Source organism: Girardinichthys multiradiatus, chromosome 18, assembly GCF_021462225.1.
Source record: "Girardinichthys multiradiatus isolate DD_20200921_A chromosome 18, DD_fGirMul_XY1, whole genome shotgun sequence".
Taxonomy (NCBI): domain Eukaryota; kingdom Metazoa; phylum Chordata; class Actinopteri; order Cyprinodontiformes; family Goodeidae; genus Girardinichthys; species Girardinichthys multiradiatus.
The window spans coordinates 10,989,546-11,007,069 of NC_061810.1; the positions used below are offsets into that span (position 1 = coordinate 10,989,546).

The window sequence follows — 17,524 nt, forward strand, 5'->3', positions numbered from 1 at the left end:
ACAAGCGGGGGAGGTCTCACCCATATCATTAGCAACACAATGCATTCATCAAGGGCAAGTGAGAAAGAATGTATTTATTTTTCTGCATTAGGCACACAGGAGCGCTATATGGAGGATTATAGTGTGGTTATATAAGCAGTGACCTGCCCGAGCAGGCCTACTGATCCTGGCACAGCTCACAGCTTACTCCTGCAAAAAGACTCACTTCTGTGTTAAACTGACTCCATGACAGTCTCATGGCCAGTGTTAGTGGCAGGCAGGGCTTTGACACTGACTCACATGTACAGTATGTAAGTTTTTAACTCCACTCACGAATCTCAGGCTGACAAGAGTGTGAGAAATGTAAAAGCCATAATGCATCTTTGAGTGTTAACTGTACTGTACTATTGAGTTAGCACCTACAGAGGTATGGGTCACTGCCTCGGCTAACGCTAAGACATAAGTTCACACAGTCATAAGACATACCTCACGAGTTCAAACATAGGGTCAGCTCCATAAGTGCCACAGCAACACAAAGCGGCTATAATTCTCCCTATTGATGAACCTGGGGGCTTTTCTCCCTCTTACCTTGGCTTGGTTTATGAGGAGCCCCACGAACGTTGACACCAGCACCGACCCCGACATGCTGCCCTTCCTGCGCATCTCCTGCTTCAGAAACGGGAAGGCGGCGGCGGGCGGCTCCTCCGGCACTGTGACCGTGTAAGACTGTCGCATGCTCGGCATGCTGGCGGGAGGACAGCAGGCTTCTACCGGAGCTTCGTGTTCAGGCGGCGGAACTCTTCGGTCCGGTCGTTGTCTTCTCTCGCGACGCTCGCTCGTTTAATGAAAACCTCACCTGCGGCTCTCTTTCATTCCTTCACTAACATTACGTAAAGAGGTCATAAATCAGGCCAAATACTCAGAACCTGTAGCTGTAGTTACGCTTTAATAACACCGAGGACTGGTAAAAAAAAAAAAGAGCATGTAAAGCGGAGAGGATAGGTCCAGATAACAATCAAAGCGGAACAGACTGCTGGATCATTCAATGTAAGGCTCCATTCAACGAAGCGGGTCTGGAAATAGCAATACGCGCGAATTTGGCTCCGATTCCGTTTAACAGGCTGCTGGTCCGCCTCTTTAAAGTCAGCCTCCAGCTGACGTCAGAGACCGCCTTCGGCCGTGCTCCTTACGTCACACATCATCTCTATGAGCTGATGAACTGATGCTGGGTCCAAGGAGACAGCTCATCTCCTCCAGCCGGGTGAGCGCAGACAAGAATATTCTAGAACAATATACGAGCAAGAGAAAGGCCCGAAGCTCAGCAGAGGCAGCACTGTAAACAGGCTTTTTCTGTTTTTACTTGTTTTCATTCGGTCCTGCTTCAGATCTACAAAATGGATTTTAATATTAGATGAAGATAACAAAGAAAACCCAATATTAGATTTATGGAACAAAAGCTTTTCAAACTAACCTGAGCCTTTCTGAAAAAAAATAAAAAATACTGATTGTTGCGAGCTTTAGTGCACATAACAGCAATCAAGCACATGGAAAAAAAAACCTAAGCGTTTTACACAGCTTATTAGGTTTGAATTTAAGAGCCTGTTTAAGGTCAAGCTCAGCTTCACTCAGGATTTTTACAAGGTCTACTCCCAGCTTTCATGTAGTTTTTGGGAAGGTTTTAGCCGTTCACAGGTGGACTAGGTGGTGTGCTTTGGATTATTGTCCTGGTGCATAACCCACAGGACGCTTAAATTTGACGCCACAAACTGATAGCTGGACATTCTTCTTCAGGGGTTCTATTAAAATAAAAAGCAGAATTAATAGCTTAATCAATTACAGCAAGTCTTCCAGGTCCTGAAGCACCTAAGCCACCCCAGACCATCATACTACCCCCGTCATATTCAACTGTTGGTGTCACATTTGGTTTCTAAATTCTATGCTAGTTTTATGCTAGATGTGACAGAATGCACATGGCAGATTTTCTTATATAGGGGCAGCTTGTTTTGGATAGCTTTAAGAAATAATTTAAAATCTGTATTGTTTCTACTAGTTATTGTTATCAAAGTATGTTTGATGATCTCAAACATTTACACAAAGACAAAAAGCAGAAGAAATCTGTGTGGAGTCCAATTGTTTTACCGCACTGGAGCAGTAGTTCTCAAACAATTTGGTGGACCTTCTCTGATTGCTGTGTTTTCTCATGAGAACTATAAAGAAAAATAACATTCTTATGCATTTCCATGTTTAAAATAAAAATAATAAGTGCCATGCACCATAAAAGCAGAATTCCAAGAAGGAAAGATGGATTTAATCCACCAATCCAGACCTAAAAAATCCAATATGGCTGTCATGTTTAAATGGTTGTGAAACCTGATGTAATAAGAGGTTTATTTACACTTTGTAGTTTGTATCTCAGTAAATATCTACCACCCACAAATACATGTACAACCTCTATTTCAAATTCAATTCAATTCAAAAATACTTTATTAATCCCAAAGGGAAATTAAATGTTGTTTTAGCTCATTATGAGGGTTTCCTCAAAGAGCTGTTGTAGATGCTGATGGCTGTGGGCAGGAAGGATCTCCTGTAGCGCTCGGTCTTACAACAGATCTGAAGAAGCCTCTGACTGAAGACACTGTTGCTGTAGGACAGTCTCATGAAGAGGATGCTCAGGGTTCTCCATAATGTTCTTCATTTTATGAAGAATCTGTCTTTCCACAATGATCTCCAGAGGTTCCAGAGGAGTCCCCAGAACAGAGCCAGCCTTTTTTATCAGCTTGTTGAGCTTTTTTAAGTCCCTGGCTCTGATGCTGCTTCCCCAGCAGATGATGGCAGAAGATATCACACTTTCCACAACACTTATAGAAGATATGCAGCATCTTGCTGCAAACACCAAAGGACCTAAGCTTCCTCAAGAAGTACAGTCTGCTCTGTCCCTTCTTGTAGATGGCTTCACAGTTGCATCTCCACTCTAGTCTGTTGTCCAGGTGAACACCGAGGTATTTATACTCCTCCACCACCTCCACTTCTTCTCCCATGATAGAAATAGTTTTTGACTTATTCCTGTTTCTCTTAAAATCTACAATCATCTCCTTTGTGTTAGTTAAGTTCAAAATGAGATGATTGTTTCCACACCATGCCACAAAGCGGTCCACCGCCTTCCTGTACTCATCTTCTTGTCCATCTCTGATCCACCCCACGACTGCAGAATCATCCGAGTATTTCTGCAGATGACAGGAGTCTGTCTTGTACTGGAAGTCTGAGGTGTACAGAGTGAAAAGGAATGGTGAGAGTACAGTCCCCTGTGGTGCTCCTGTGCTGCTGACTACCTGGTTAGACTCACAACTCTTCAGTCTCACAAACTGTGGTCTGTTTGTCAGGTAGTCTTTGATCCAGGAAGTCTTTGTGAACATGTTTTTAGTCTTTGAATGCATTCAATGAGGAAACATGCAGTCTCCTGCTATTAGCTTACATTGCTAACAGTAAGTAATTCAATGGGCCCTGAGTATAGCAGCTGGTAAATCCTGCTGATTTTCTGGCTTGCAGCAAGAACATGATTGAGGTGGATTTGATTCTTCTAACTTCAGCGGTAAATCAAACACAGCAATATGAGGCACCATCATTTGTTCTCCATCTGACTTCCACTGAAAACAGCCAACGTACCACCAGCGGCACCTGTACCACAGTTGGTGAACCATGGAGACACACAGGGTGGTTAAAGGACAACAGTCTGGTTTTAAAATTAGACTCTGGATCCTCAGAGGGAGTCTTTTTTCAGACTTTTGTGACTCATCAGTGGCCCAAACAATGGTGAGGATTCAGTAGGAGTTTATTTCAGGGTATCGTAATGACAGGTTGATTATTGTTCCAACACTGTCCAAGAACAAACAGTCTGTATCACATAGTTTCCAGCTGTCCATTTACAGCATTCTAAATGTAACCATATATAGGTGTTGTTACCCAGACGTAAAAAAAAGCTTAATGTCCTTCTTCAAGATTTCTGACACTAGAGAGTGAGAGGGAAAACGATCATTACATGTGCAAAATCATAAAAACTTTTAAATATCGCCGATGTATGTAGGTATCCATGGAAACCCATTCAGTGTTTTAATGTAGACTCCCATTAAGCACATACTAAATAAAGTAAGATTTACCAGTCATGGATCCCACACATGATTCATGTAAAAGTTCCAATTCAAAAAAGACACAATGAAGGAAGAAAAAAGGATTGAAAGACACAAGGAAGAACAGATAGAAGGAAAGAAGACAAAAGACACAGGGAAGGAAAGAACCAAGGAAGAAAGTGGAAAAAGGAAAGAAGAACGCATGGAAGGATAGAAAAAAAGAAGCCAGGACACTAGGTAGGAAGGAACTCTGGAATGACACAAAGAGCGAAGTGAGAAGGGAAAGGACACAAGAAACTAAGAATACAATGAAGGAAGGACGGAGACAACTTTTAGACAACAGGATAGGGACTAATCTTAGGAAAAACACATATCTCTCCGAACTTCAGATTCTGACTGTGGGCGGAGCTTATTGCTGACCGAGGAGTTACCCTGACCTTTTCAGAAAACACATCTCAGGAGCATCGTGGTGCATTGTGCCAACTGTTGTGTGCCGAAAACAGATTACTGAACTATAGCTCTGAATAGTTTTAACAGAACTGTTGACGCTTCTGTAAAGAACAGTCTCAAAAAGGAACGCAGGGCGCTACACAATGGAGCATCAGGCGCTACCCTATCACAACCGGTGGAAATGTTTAACAGGAAGTCAAAGTGGTGTATTTTCTTTCGCAGGTCATACACGTCCAACATGTGTCACCCTTGAGACAAGTCAAATGGAAGTGCTGCTTCCCTACCAATGGATGTTTGATCTCCTAAATCTGAAGGAGAATCACTTCATCAAAATATCCTCCAGAGAAGAGAAACACAGTTTTGTTTCATTGGTTAGGTTAGGTTAGATCAGAACTTTATCTGTCCATTAAATGGCATTTGCTGACAGCCCCCAGATACATGTTTAGTCATTTCATATTTTTTAAGATATAATATGACAATAACGTCAAATGCTACGTAATGATGCATGGTAATATGCTAGAATTGGCATCATCAGTTAACAATGAACAACTGAATGTAGAAAAATAATAAAAATCACGAATGAAAAATAATAATTTGATGGTTGGGTTAGAAATTTAGCAGGAATTTTAAATGGTGAGCCAGAAACATAAATAATTTTAGCTTTTATCTGTGTGAGTTGATCATAGGACAAGTTATTGCGAATGGAAAACGTGGAAAACACTATACCTGACGCATGAGCACATTGATGAAACAGCAAAAATGTCAAAGCTGTATCTTAACATGTTTACCAGCCTTTAGAGGACACTCATCAATATGTCCCAGCTAAAGTCACATTTAGTACCTAAGCTTTACCAAGCAAGTAAACAAGTGAGTGCACAGATGAGGTGACAGAGGTTGGGTCTGAGTCAGAAGGACTGGGTTTTTTAAGCTGTTTTCCATTTGTCTTAGAAGTCTGAGCTCGGAGGCCAGAATGATGTCACCGCCAAGTTGGGAGCCTTCTAGTTGCAAGATGGAAAACAATGGGATTGGCTAATGATTGTGGTGGCTAACTGTTATTAGCAACAGACGCCAATGATGAACTAAACTTTTATTAGTTAAAACACAAAAGGAACATGATCACAAATATGTATTTTACAGAACTACATGTTCCATTGGGGTAAAGAAACCATCAGAAAGTTGATATAGGCCACCTTGTCTACATTTTATGTGCGTGGAGCTATCTTAAATACTAAACTTGGAGATGTTCGGGAAGCTCTGACCCTCCCAGCTGAAATTCTGAACTTCAGAGGTCGTTCTTGTTGCATTTCCAACTGGTAGTGACCTGTGGTTTACTGGTGGGTATACAAGTTTGCTGACTCACGGAATGTTTCAAAACAATTCTTCTTAATATTAAAAAATCAAGAGAATGTGCTGTACCTCACCTCCTAGTTCCAGTAGTAGTGCCAGTAACACTATCAGCTGATCTCCCTCCTAATACAACAGATCTCTGTGTGTGAGCGTGGATGAATTTACTAGAGCTCATGTGTAAAGTGAACTGCGGCATGTACCCAGCAACAAACTTGTGACCGGGGCTCCAGTGTGTACACAACAAATAACCAAGGAGGACATTCCATCAGCAGGCTGTGTGTGTGTGTGTTTGTGAGACCAATGTCTAAATCTCTGAACTGGAAAACTACAACATCATAAGATGGCAAAGAGTTTGTGTCTGGATTGATATTTGATGCGAGAAGCAAACCATAGTGGTATACAAAAACATACAAAATATTTTCAGGAGTATTATTATCTAACTGAAGTCAGACTACAATTACCTTGGGATACCTGTTCTTTCCCCAATGTATCCTCGACATATGACCTTGGAAAGGTAGACAAACCCTTTGAACTTTTCCATATTTTGTCACATCACAGTGACAGCATCATACTGTGTTTTTTTAGGCAGGGACATGGAAGCAGGTCAGAGTTAATAGGAAGATGACTGGAGCTAAATAAAGGACAATCCTGGAAGAAAACCTTTAAGAAGCTGCAGAAAACTTGAGACTCAGGAGGAGGTTTACCTTCCAGTTGTCATGATTGTTAGTACTTTGATTTGGTATTTGGATTATTTTGTACGGTTTTAGTTTTATTTAACATGCTCTAATGTATATAGCTCATTCTGTATGTACATGCTGATCTGAGTGGTAGTGTTTGGTTACTGTTTTCCGCCATAGACCTTAGTTACCATTTGAAACCTGCCTTCCCTTGAGGTGCAAACATTCTTGTTACTCCTGTTGCTAAGTTCCTTTATCACCTTTTGGTTGCTGTTTTGATTCATTGTGTTGTTTCAAGTTTGTAAACCTTTTTGGTTTCTGTGCTTCTCTGTCAGTTCTGTCCAGCCGTCTCTTTCTGTTTGCCTTCAGTCCCTTGCCTTCCGTCACAGTTGCAGCCAGTCATCAGTCAACCACCTGCTCCTTGTTCAGCAATCACCACTTCAGCCTAAATATCTCTGTTTCTCAGCTTTGGGTCATATCCTTTTGTTAAGCTTTCCACTGAGATTGACACTTGTTTTTAATTTTCTTCAGTTTTTTTCAGTACATACTTTGTTTATTTCACCAGGCCAGCCTTCTACACCCTCCCTCCATTTGGGTTCTAACCCTGATTAATAACCCAGGGCAAGAATTTCAGTTATAGTGACATGCCACAGGAGACATTTTGCTGTGATAGTAATGAAAGGTGCTTATAGAGTGGATTCATGGTGGGTGGCTGAATACAAATGCATTTTAAAATTTTTTGAATCTGTGTATCATTTTCCTTCCACTTCACAATTAAACACTACTCTGTGTTGGTCTATCAAATAAGCCCCCAAATAATACATTGAAGTTCGTGATGGTGGTGTGATAACATATGAAAAAGTTCAATGGGTGTGAATACCTTTGCAGGGCACTATAGGTAAATCAGCAAACCTGTGCTGACAATGTCCTCACTAGTGTGTTTCATGTATTTTATGAGCAATAGATTCCTTTCAGAGGAGACCAAAATATTTTACAGTCATTTATGGGTGCTAAGGCTAAGTACAGCCTCACTGGGAGAACAAGGAAGATCTCGGTATGAGGGAGTGTTTCAGAAAAGAATTGTCTGTCAGTGTACCAGAAGATAACGAAGTATACTGTACAGTCACCAGTCATGGCACAAGTGGAAAGAATAGAAAGGATTTTTTTTTTGGTACAATACAGCTTTTTTTAATGGCTACTTGGTCAGTCAACTGGGAGCAGATCTGCTAATTATGAAGCAGAGAATCAGAGACAGAAATAGAAAAAACTTTGAACATCAACATTTATTCAACTGGTGGTATTATTAGAGAAAATGTTCCCAAGTTTGGACTCTCAGTGTTCGGTGAAGCTTTATCACTCAACCTTTTTCTGTGTGACATGTGTGTGTCGTGTAAGGTGGTGTGTGGCAGACTGGAACAATGGCTGATTGATTACAAGCAAATATGAACAGTTTCTTGGTTTGAAGGGCTCATCCCAACTTTAAAGGCATGTCTTCTTGTGGAGACCCACACGGTATGTCGTAGCTTGCTGTTGAGTTTAGTACTAACGTTTTGTCCAACAGCATCTTCTACACAGGTAACTGCTAAACCATCAGAAGCCAAGCCTTCATGACCTTTCTGAGAAAACTGACATGTCCATCTAACAACACATTTATCTGGAGAACCACCAAGTCCCATTTAGTACCATCTCCTGGACCTTTTAGTTACATAGCTGATATTACTATGGTCCAAGTCTTTTAAAGTCTTGCTTTTTAGATTTCAACAGTCAGGTGACCTCTATGACCTGTGACAGAATTAGCAAAACTGCCAAATTCAGTCCTAATTTGTTGGCTAGACAAGCTGTGCACAAGCAGACTGGGTTCTGCTTTTTGACAGAAGCTCTTGGTTAAACACATGAAATGACTTCAGGATGTTTTGACAACAGATGACGCTGTCTGCCAGGATAAGATATCCTGACATGAAAAGCAGAGCTTTAGCCCAGAACATCTATGAGAAGAAGTCAGAAATGCCTCTTGCCATAGCAACCCTGACCTCGGTAAGTAGTTTAGAAAAAGAATAAACTGAATGTGTAGTAGTTCGTGTAATAATAGAACTTAAAACCTGCGGTTTTATACTTTTAGTATAAACAATAGCATGCCACCCTGGACATCAGAATTCTGACAGATATGCGCAGTAAATAGTGCTGTGCAAAGCCTTACTCAGCTATGTAAATATAAGGTTTCCCCACAGACAGACTACACTCTGACCTACAAACCCAACCAAATAGACTCACAATAACAGCTTACAAAACTCAGCCAATAAAATGTTGACCCTCTTTTCCAGAGAACAGAAAAAAAGCTCCATCCTGAACCAGACTATGGCTTTTCCTTTTTCTAAATCGAACCCTAAGCTGTCTGACCAAGCAGGAGAACGGAGAGTCAGACGGTTTAAATGTATTGTTAAAGTTGCTCAACAGAAAGTTTATAGACACAAGGCCCAAACAATCAAATCTACTTAAGCTAAGAAAAATCAAGACATGTTACACCCAGCCTGGTCTTATTGCCTGTTAGTGGGCGCTGATGGAAGACAGTGGGAGTGAAAGGTTAGGATTGTCTTTTCAATAGGCTGCTATCAACCACAATGTGAGGTCACAATAGGCCTTTTCTGAAATTCCTGATCTGATTTTCAAAACTGAATACAATCACAGATTTCTAAAGACGTAAAACATTAAGCCAGTTTGTCTAAAACTATTTATGTGAAGAAGACCCCAAAATTAGCATGGATTCTATAAGTACTATATAGTTATCCGACTGAATCAGTCATCCAATGACTGTGCTTTTAGCCTATGTCAGTCAGTCATTTTCTACCGCTTATTCCATAGTGGGTCGTGGGGGAGCTGGTGCCTATCTCCAGCAGTCTATGGGCAAGAGGCAGGGTACACCCTGGACAGATCGCCAGTCCATCGCAGGGCAACACACATACAACCATGCACACACTCATTCATACACCTAAGGGCAATTTAGAGTGACCAATTAACCTAACAGGCATTTCTTTGGACAGTGGGAGGAAGCCAGAGTACCTGGTGAGAACCCACACATGCACAGGGAGAACATGAAAACTCCATGCAGAAAGCCCCTGGCCAGGAATTGAACTCAGGACCTTCTTGCTGCAAGGCAACAGTGCTACCAACTGCACCACTGTGCAGCCTAGCCTGAATATGTTTTATCATTAAACATGTATTATTATTAGTAAGGGTGTAAAGAGATCTCGTGGCATGAGATGTCATGGTATTAAAACGGCACGATAATTGTCATCACTGCTACGTCCGTGTCGCATAGCGCCATCTAGTTGCAAATGGGCCCTGGATATGAAGGCAACTTCTTCAAACTCCAGCGGGGGTTCTTCCACATATGGTGGCCTGGATGAGGTCATCCTTCTTCGTCCCAATGCCCCCTAGCCCCCTCCCCACAGACACACACACACACACACACACATCTAAAATGAAAGCTTTTTTTTGGGATTGGTACAAATAATGTAAAGGTTTCTTAAATCTCAAATGGTATTTAAAAAAATCTCAGTTCAGTGTAGAATTAATCAGTTCAGGTTTCAGTATTAAGATTTTAAACCATAAATGATCAACTCTGGTCCAGATTGTTCTAAGAACTGCCCTTTAATTTAGCATTACGAGTCAAATACCAACTTCAGCTCCATTAACCAGCCACTAGTGGACAGCCATATTTTCTTACAGTGCTAACACTGTGCCCAACACAAGCCCCTTCTCATCCCCACCAACTGGACACTCAAATAAGCAATAGAGCAATAGACAATCAAATAGAGCAAAAGAAAACAAGACTCCTTAATAACAAATAAAGTAATTTATAAGCTGCCCTGTAGTGTTGACGGAGCAATAAAAGCTGCTTGTCGAGCTGGCTCCCGACGCTTGTTTCTAAAAGGCGAGAAGAAGCCTCGTCTACTAAATTATTTTGGGTACCCAGTACACTGTGAAAATGCCATGACCGGCTAGCTTTCAGACGCTAATAACACTAAAGTTGGTATCTGCCACAAAGCTTCCAACCTGTACTATAAGCTAAAGGGATATTTCAGAGCTTTTAAATGAATCTGAACTGCCTTTGACCATTACTACTCAAAATCTAAAACATTTCTCATGATTAGACCTGAACTTTATCATTCTAAACCCATTCTCGTGAACCCAACATCGTGTAATGCCTTGACTTGTGAGCTAGAAGTATCGCTACAACCCTAATTATTGTATATTTGATCCATATTTGACTATACATTTACAATGAGCTGCATATGTAGTAAACACCTCATTTTTAGAATATTTCTAAGAAATTCAAAGGAACAGAAAGAAGTTGAACCTGAACCTGGTTTAATCTGAGAATTTGATGAGTTGGCAGAAAAATATAATGATCATTGCTGTGCCAGCCAGTTTCCCTTACTCATCCCCAAAGCACAACAGCACATGCGTCTACTGTTTTTCCTGAGCACAGTTCTTAGAAACCATCAAGATTGGATTTACCAGTCTATGCCAATCCTACTTTAGGAGACTCTTCAACCCTGGCATGTATGACTGTAAACATTCATGTTCCAACGAGGGGAGGAGGGTTGGTGTAATTCAAGCTTATCTCAGGTCAGTCTGTATGACTAGTTAGATTGTAGGTGATGGAAACTAGAAAACCATAATGAATGAGAACTAGGTTGCATTCTACAAACCTTGCTTGATAAACCAGTTTCATCAAGATTGTGAAACCATCAAGATTGGATTTACCAGTCTATGCCAATCCTACTTTAGGAGACTCTTCAACCCTGGCATGTATGACTGTAAACATTCATGTTCCAACGAGGGGAGGAGGGTTGGTGTAATTCAAGCTTATCTCAGGTCAGTCTGTATGACTAGTTAGATTGTAGGTGATGGAAACTAGAAAACCATAATGAATGAGAACTAGGTTGCATTCTACAAACCTTGCTTGATAAACCAGTTTCATGGTTTCATTGAATTTTGTTGAGCAATGTAATTCAGACATCTATTAGTGATATAAACACGGAGGTGGAGGACTTTAAGTACCTGAGGTCAATCATCCAAAGAAAGGAACAGTCCGCAAGGGAAGTGCAGAAGAAATTGACAGAGGAGTAGATACAGAGATGTCAGTAGTTATTTATGATGAATGATAGTTGCAGGAGTAAAACAGAAAGTTTACCGGTTAGTAGTGGGACCTGCTTAAATGTATGGTTTGGACAAGATGGCTCTATCTAAGAGAGAGAGAGTTGCAGGAGAAGTTCAGGTTTTTATTCTGGAGTGACCAAAAGGACAAGATTAGAAACGGGTCCATCAGTGGTTGCTCACATGTTGAAGAAACAAGCCCTCTGATCCAAATAGACACTTTCATGATAAACTGTAATTTGGAGCTGTTCACATGGAAAAACGGTTACTGCTCAGACAAGACAAAGATTGAGCTGTTTAGCCACAATGACAAGAAGAATGTTCACTGCCAAACAAGGTAGCAGCAGCATCAAGTTGCCACAGGACAAAAAAAGGCCTGACCTCAGCAACACAGATAATTTCTGGACAACATTTAAAAACTGGGCCATTTTCTGGAAAACAGCCAATTCAGCTCTACCAGTTCTGCCAAGAGCAGTGCTTAAAAATAGTCAGAAGATTTTGATGACTCCAAAAAGCACGTGGTCGAGGTGCAACTTTTAAGCAAATATTATTTTCAGGTACCTGTAGACATTTGTATACATGGATATTTAGTTAGATAGGCTCCAGGCATGTCTTGGACTTCAAATTTTCTCCTTTTGAATTAAGATGAGACAGGGTTACAAAATGGATGAACATGGACTCTGAACTGTACACAAATGCCAGCATGAACTTCTATCCAAATGTGACTACGATCACACTAATCGTGTGCAACAAAGTTAAGTAATGATTTGGTGTTAAGAGTACCCAGCATTCATTCATATAAGGGGAGTAATAAGAAAAGCATGGCTTGACTTTTCTTCTGAGGCCTCCAGAAGCAGCTTGTGCTCCAGAGAACTCCCCACAGCAGTTCTTATTGCAGCGGTTTTCCCCTTGACCTGGAGGAAAGGTATCGGGACCGCGGTTCAGTTTCCAATCTAGGAAATATTATATCCCTAAATATTATTTTACTAAATGAAAATCAGCTAATTAAACACCACTGACAATTAGTCATCCAGATGGTTGGCTTTATTCATCAAATCATTCTTTAAAATATTATTTTACTAAAATAATGTTTAACCTGATCTTGCATTGTGAATGGTGGCCTGAAGGTATACCATTTACTGTCCAAGTTATGACTAACTTAACCTAATTTCCAGATTCCTCAAGATAATCCTGTCACGATATGGAATTTTGGTTTGGTGTTTGTTTACATTTATTCAGTCAGGTGTTTTTCTGTTTACTTCAGTGCATGGTTATTTTGTGGTTCTATGTTTCAGGTGTGTTTTCCTTTCCTTATAGGTTGTCTAGATTCTGCTTTGCTCTGTGTTCTTATGGGTTTGACCATTGTCTGTTTAGATCTGTTCCTCCTGTTTTTAGTTATGAAGTTTATTTCCTGCCCTGTCCCTCTTGTCTCTGTTCTCTCCCCTGGGTTCCGGTCTCTTGGGTTTGTTTACTGTTTGTCTGGTCTGGCTCCTCATATTCTCGTTTATCCCTATTTGGTTCACCTGCCTCTCAGTCTCCTAGTCTGTCCACACCTGTGTCCTGTTCCCCCCTGATTACCTGCCCTATTGTTTCAGGTCCACCTTCGTTTGTATTTCCGTTCATCTTTATCCTTTGTTCCATGCAGTGTCCTTAGTCTAATTTGGTTTGAACTAAGTTAGTCTTATTTAGTCTGTTTGTTCTTGCTGTGTGGAGTTTGTCCTGCGATCCAGAAACCAGGACTGTTATAATGAACTTTATTACCTGGATCGCCTGTTAAGCCCGCACCGGTATCTGTAAATTGGCTCAACTCATTAAAGCGTGATCATCTCACTAACTGTCTCTGCTCGTCCTGCACCTCTGGTCCACCTCTAAATCGAAACATGATAAATCCTTGGTTCTGAAATATAAATAACATTGAATGGTAATGTTGCATAATTTTATTGGTCATGGTTATTAACCACCTTTGATTCATGTATTCATATTGTATATAGTTGGTCTTCCTTATTGTTTCATTTTGCTGGGTAGTTTTAGTTGGGTTGTTCTAATAGTTTGTTGATTGAGATATGTTTGACTTTGAGTTGACTTGTTAATAAATTCTTGTAAACTCTTGCTGTTCAGTAATGCCAGAGCACGTTTTACCCTTTTCTCTATTGTCCTAATACCACCGCCTTATTGGGCTGGTATTCACAGGACAACGCTTAACAGATCAAATTATTATTTAATTAAATATTATAATCATAATAATTACAACAGTGTTTAACCCTCTCTTGAGCTCTTTTCACAAAACACTTTCTAAAGAGATTAACGCACCTTTTGGCCATTTCAATGTGTTTTGCCAAAGTCAACCTGAACCTGTTAGGATCCTGTCTTATTAAGTGAGGTTGTCAGAGCCCACATCGGCTGACTTCTACAGGAAAAAGCCAGCTTCCCGTGTCAAGGGAGCGATGTACTGATGAGATATGGTTTGTGCAACCAAGACTTATCAACAAGAAGATTAGATATATAATTTAAATTTAAAGCATTTGCTCAGACAAAAACTGGATCGGTACACCGAATTCGCCCTCCGTTTTTGATTTGAAAAGAACGAAACGGAGAAACCTACAATGCGGAGTGGAGACATGTAATTGAATTTGGATCTATCTGTATGACTGAACTGAACCGACTATTTCTGTATATAACCCGTATCTGTTTGTCTTGTAAAGTGCCTCGAGACGCCACTGGTTGTGTATCAGTCCTATTTAAATAAACTGAATTCAACTGAATTGTTACTATTATACATACATACGTTATATATGTATGTATGATTTTGATCCAATGAGAGAAAATCTACAATAAATTCATACTTGTAAACACAGTTCTTGTTTTTAAGTTAGTTGAATGTGCTTGTTGCATCATCATTCCAGTCTGAAGAGAGAAAAATGAAAAAATGGCTGAATATTCACAGCCCGGTTGAACATCATAAATAAAAATGCTCCCTTATGTTGCTTGAGGGTAGCTGATTTGAGGTGACACAGCTCAGGTTTGAGGAAACGGCTGTTCAGTAGCTGATCAGATCTCTTTGTGATACACATCAGTCACAAGACAGCCACCACCACCCCTCTCTTCAGAATCACCATAAAATGTATGGACATCACAGAGGACAGGACACAGTTAACAGCCACCAATAAAATCAGCATGACACAATGTCACCCTGATGCTAGTTAACACGTTTCTATGAGAGCCACTGTACACCGTGTGCCCTACAACATAAAAATCACACCGGGGTCTCTATTTATCAAACTTCTTAAAGTGGAATTTTATTCCTAAGGGTTGAGAAATTCATAAATGAACTCCTACTTTCAGACTTCAGTGTAAAGTTATCAAATGTCTTAGGATTAAGAATTGCTCTTACTCTCCCGGTTATTTGGGACAGCTCCAGAGGTCGCTCAACGGGTTAGGAGTCGCCACTAGGGACATATGATCGCACTGAGAGGCGTGCTCAGTAACTCGGTGACCGTGGGGTCTCCTGCCTGAGTGTGATTATCAGTTATGTTGAACAGAGTAGCAAAATTTGGTAGGGAAAATAGGTTTAGGCATGCATTAACAACGAAAAAAGGGAAATACTTTATATATACCAGTGCATGCAATCATCCAATCTAGAGATCACATCATTCAATTTAGTGTTTATATATATGACCACCACCTGTTTCACTTTTGTCACCAAGAAATGGTCAAAACAAATAGGAAACTGCTTGTCTTTAATTTACTACATGAATATATTGAATTATTTTAGCCATTCTTCATAAAAGAACAATATACAAAACGTGACTGTGTTGTTTGTGAACCTATCTTTCCATAATTGTATCTTGACATGTCTCTGAGATTATTCCTAAATAAGACATCTGATGCAGCGATTGTTCCTTGCCTGGTTTTTTTTAAAATACGTCATCCAGGATCAGCTTTGCGCACAGCAAAATGTCGGAAAATAAACCAAAATCCAAACAAAGAAAATAAAGAACAAAAAAATAAAACAAACATAAATTAATCAATTCTAATTGTTTGGCTGCCCTTAAAAAGGGCACACATCATGAATGAAATGAAAATAACAAAAACAGATAAATAAATAATGCAAAAAAAACCCCACACAAAATAATCCTAAAAAATAACTTTAAAAAACAGAACAGCAGAACAGTTTTCCATCCCTTTTCCGTACAGTGGTCCTGCCCTACTGGACCGGTCCAGTGGGGATGCTGGTCAGCTGTGCTCTCTGATGTTCACCAGAGAAACTCACAAATCCTGAACTCAGAGATGAGACTAGTGGCTTACAGATCCGAGCTTCCTAGAAGTCATCCAAGAGTGAGCTAACTGCTGGCTTTAACAGGCATCAAGTGTCCATGCTAGGAGGTCATTTTGTTTCTCAGTGGGTGCTGGACTTACATGAATACACTGAATTACTCCAGAAAAAAACAATCTTGACTTTTTATTCAAAAGATCAATCCATTTCTGGAGAAAGGCAATGCAAATCAACATGTTTGCTGCTCACAAAGGAAACTAGGTAAAAAGTTATTTGACCAACAGTGCCCCCAATTGGTCAAGAAACATTGCTACCAGTTGCAATGGGGGCGCAGTGAGGCTTGCTTTATAGCAAGTGGACTTAATGAAATGAAAGCAGAGCTGGGCAGAGGGCCTTAGTTGTAACGGCTGCAGCCTGGTTTCTATTCAGCCTCCCTCAGTTTCTGCTTATTGATCCGTTCTGGAAGAGCACACATCAGATAAAAGCAGAACAAGAAGATAGGACTTACTGTGGAGTTCCTGCTCAGACTGTCAGACAACCCGTTGCTGCTTGGTTCCCATACAGAGGAGCTAAAAGCTCTGCTGCTGCTGCTACTGAAGGCCTCCTGGGTGGAGCTCCGTGGGAAGGCCTCCTGAGTGGAGCTCCGTAACAGGCTCGAGCAGCCCGTTCTGGAGCCTACGTCATACGACTCGCCCACATCTTTAGTTCGACTGCGGTAGCTCCGTAGGGCACTGGTGGAGGAGGAGGAAGCATCACTGAGGCTCAGAGAGGACAAGTCCCTGCTCAGGTCACTCTGGGAAACAGATTTTCTTCTGTTGAGTGAGATGCTGGAGGCCGCCTGTGAAGAAGAGAGGTAGCTGGACTGGGCCGGAGATGATGAGTAGGAGCTGTAGCCTGAGTAAGCGGACCCCCCACTCAGCCCTGACGTGCCGTAGCTCTTGACAGGGGTTCTGCTGAGGCTCTCACTCCGTCGACTGCTGCTGCTACTCCCGAGGATGTCGGTGCGTGGGATGGTTCGACCCCGGTCTCGGTCAGGGTCCGAGGAGGCGCTGTAGTTGCGCCCGCGGACGGTGGAGCTGCTCAGGTAGCTGGACGAGTAACCTGAGGAGGAGGTGGAGGTGGGGGACTTGTAGGTGGACAGCCGGTCCCGCTCACTGTAGGAGCTAATGCCTGGGGTCAGGGAGGAGCTGTAGGAGCTATAGTGGCTGGTGTAGGAGGAGCCAGCATAGCGTTTGGGGGTGGAGGAGACGCGGGACATGCTGCTGCTGGTTTCTCAGGCACAGGGAGGGAGAGTCTCTGGAAGGCTGCATCGGCTGCAGACACAGGAAAGAGACACAAGCACTGTATTAGTTCATCAGCATCAATGGCATCAATACTAACAGTACAGCAACACAGTAGGCAGGAGTCAGGCCATCATTCATTTGTGCCTTCCTGAGCTCTGAACAAGATTCAGGAATTTAACTTCCATCACATAACATCTGGTGTTGGCCTGCATCATTAGAGCCATGAAATCT

General features: G+C 41.3%; 1 protein-coding gene across 8 annotated transcripts in view; it reads right to left on the reverse strand.

The window, feature by feature from the left end:
• The window catches only part of usp2a (ubiquitin specific peptidase 2a), a 66,697-nt gene that overhangs the window by 23,066 nt on the left and 26,107 nt on the right, over positions 1-17,524 (reverse strand). For 6 of the 8 annotated variants that reach the window (XM_047391569.1, XM_047391570.1, XM_047391565.1 and 3 more), the window contains one exon: positions 16,519-17,323. In XM_047391569.1, the coding sequence (XP_047247525.1) occupies positions 16,519-17,268 (750 nt within the window). In that variant the 5' untranslated portion in view covers positions 17,269-17,323. Of the gene's footprint in view, positions 1-567; positions 1,092-16,518; positions 17,324-17,524 lie in introns of those variants that run through there. The other 2 variants (XM_047391573.1, XM_047391572.1) reach the window with 2 other exon arrangements.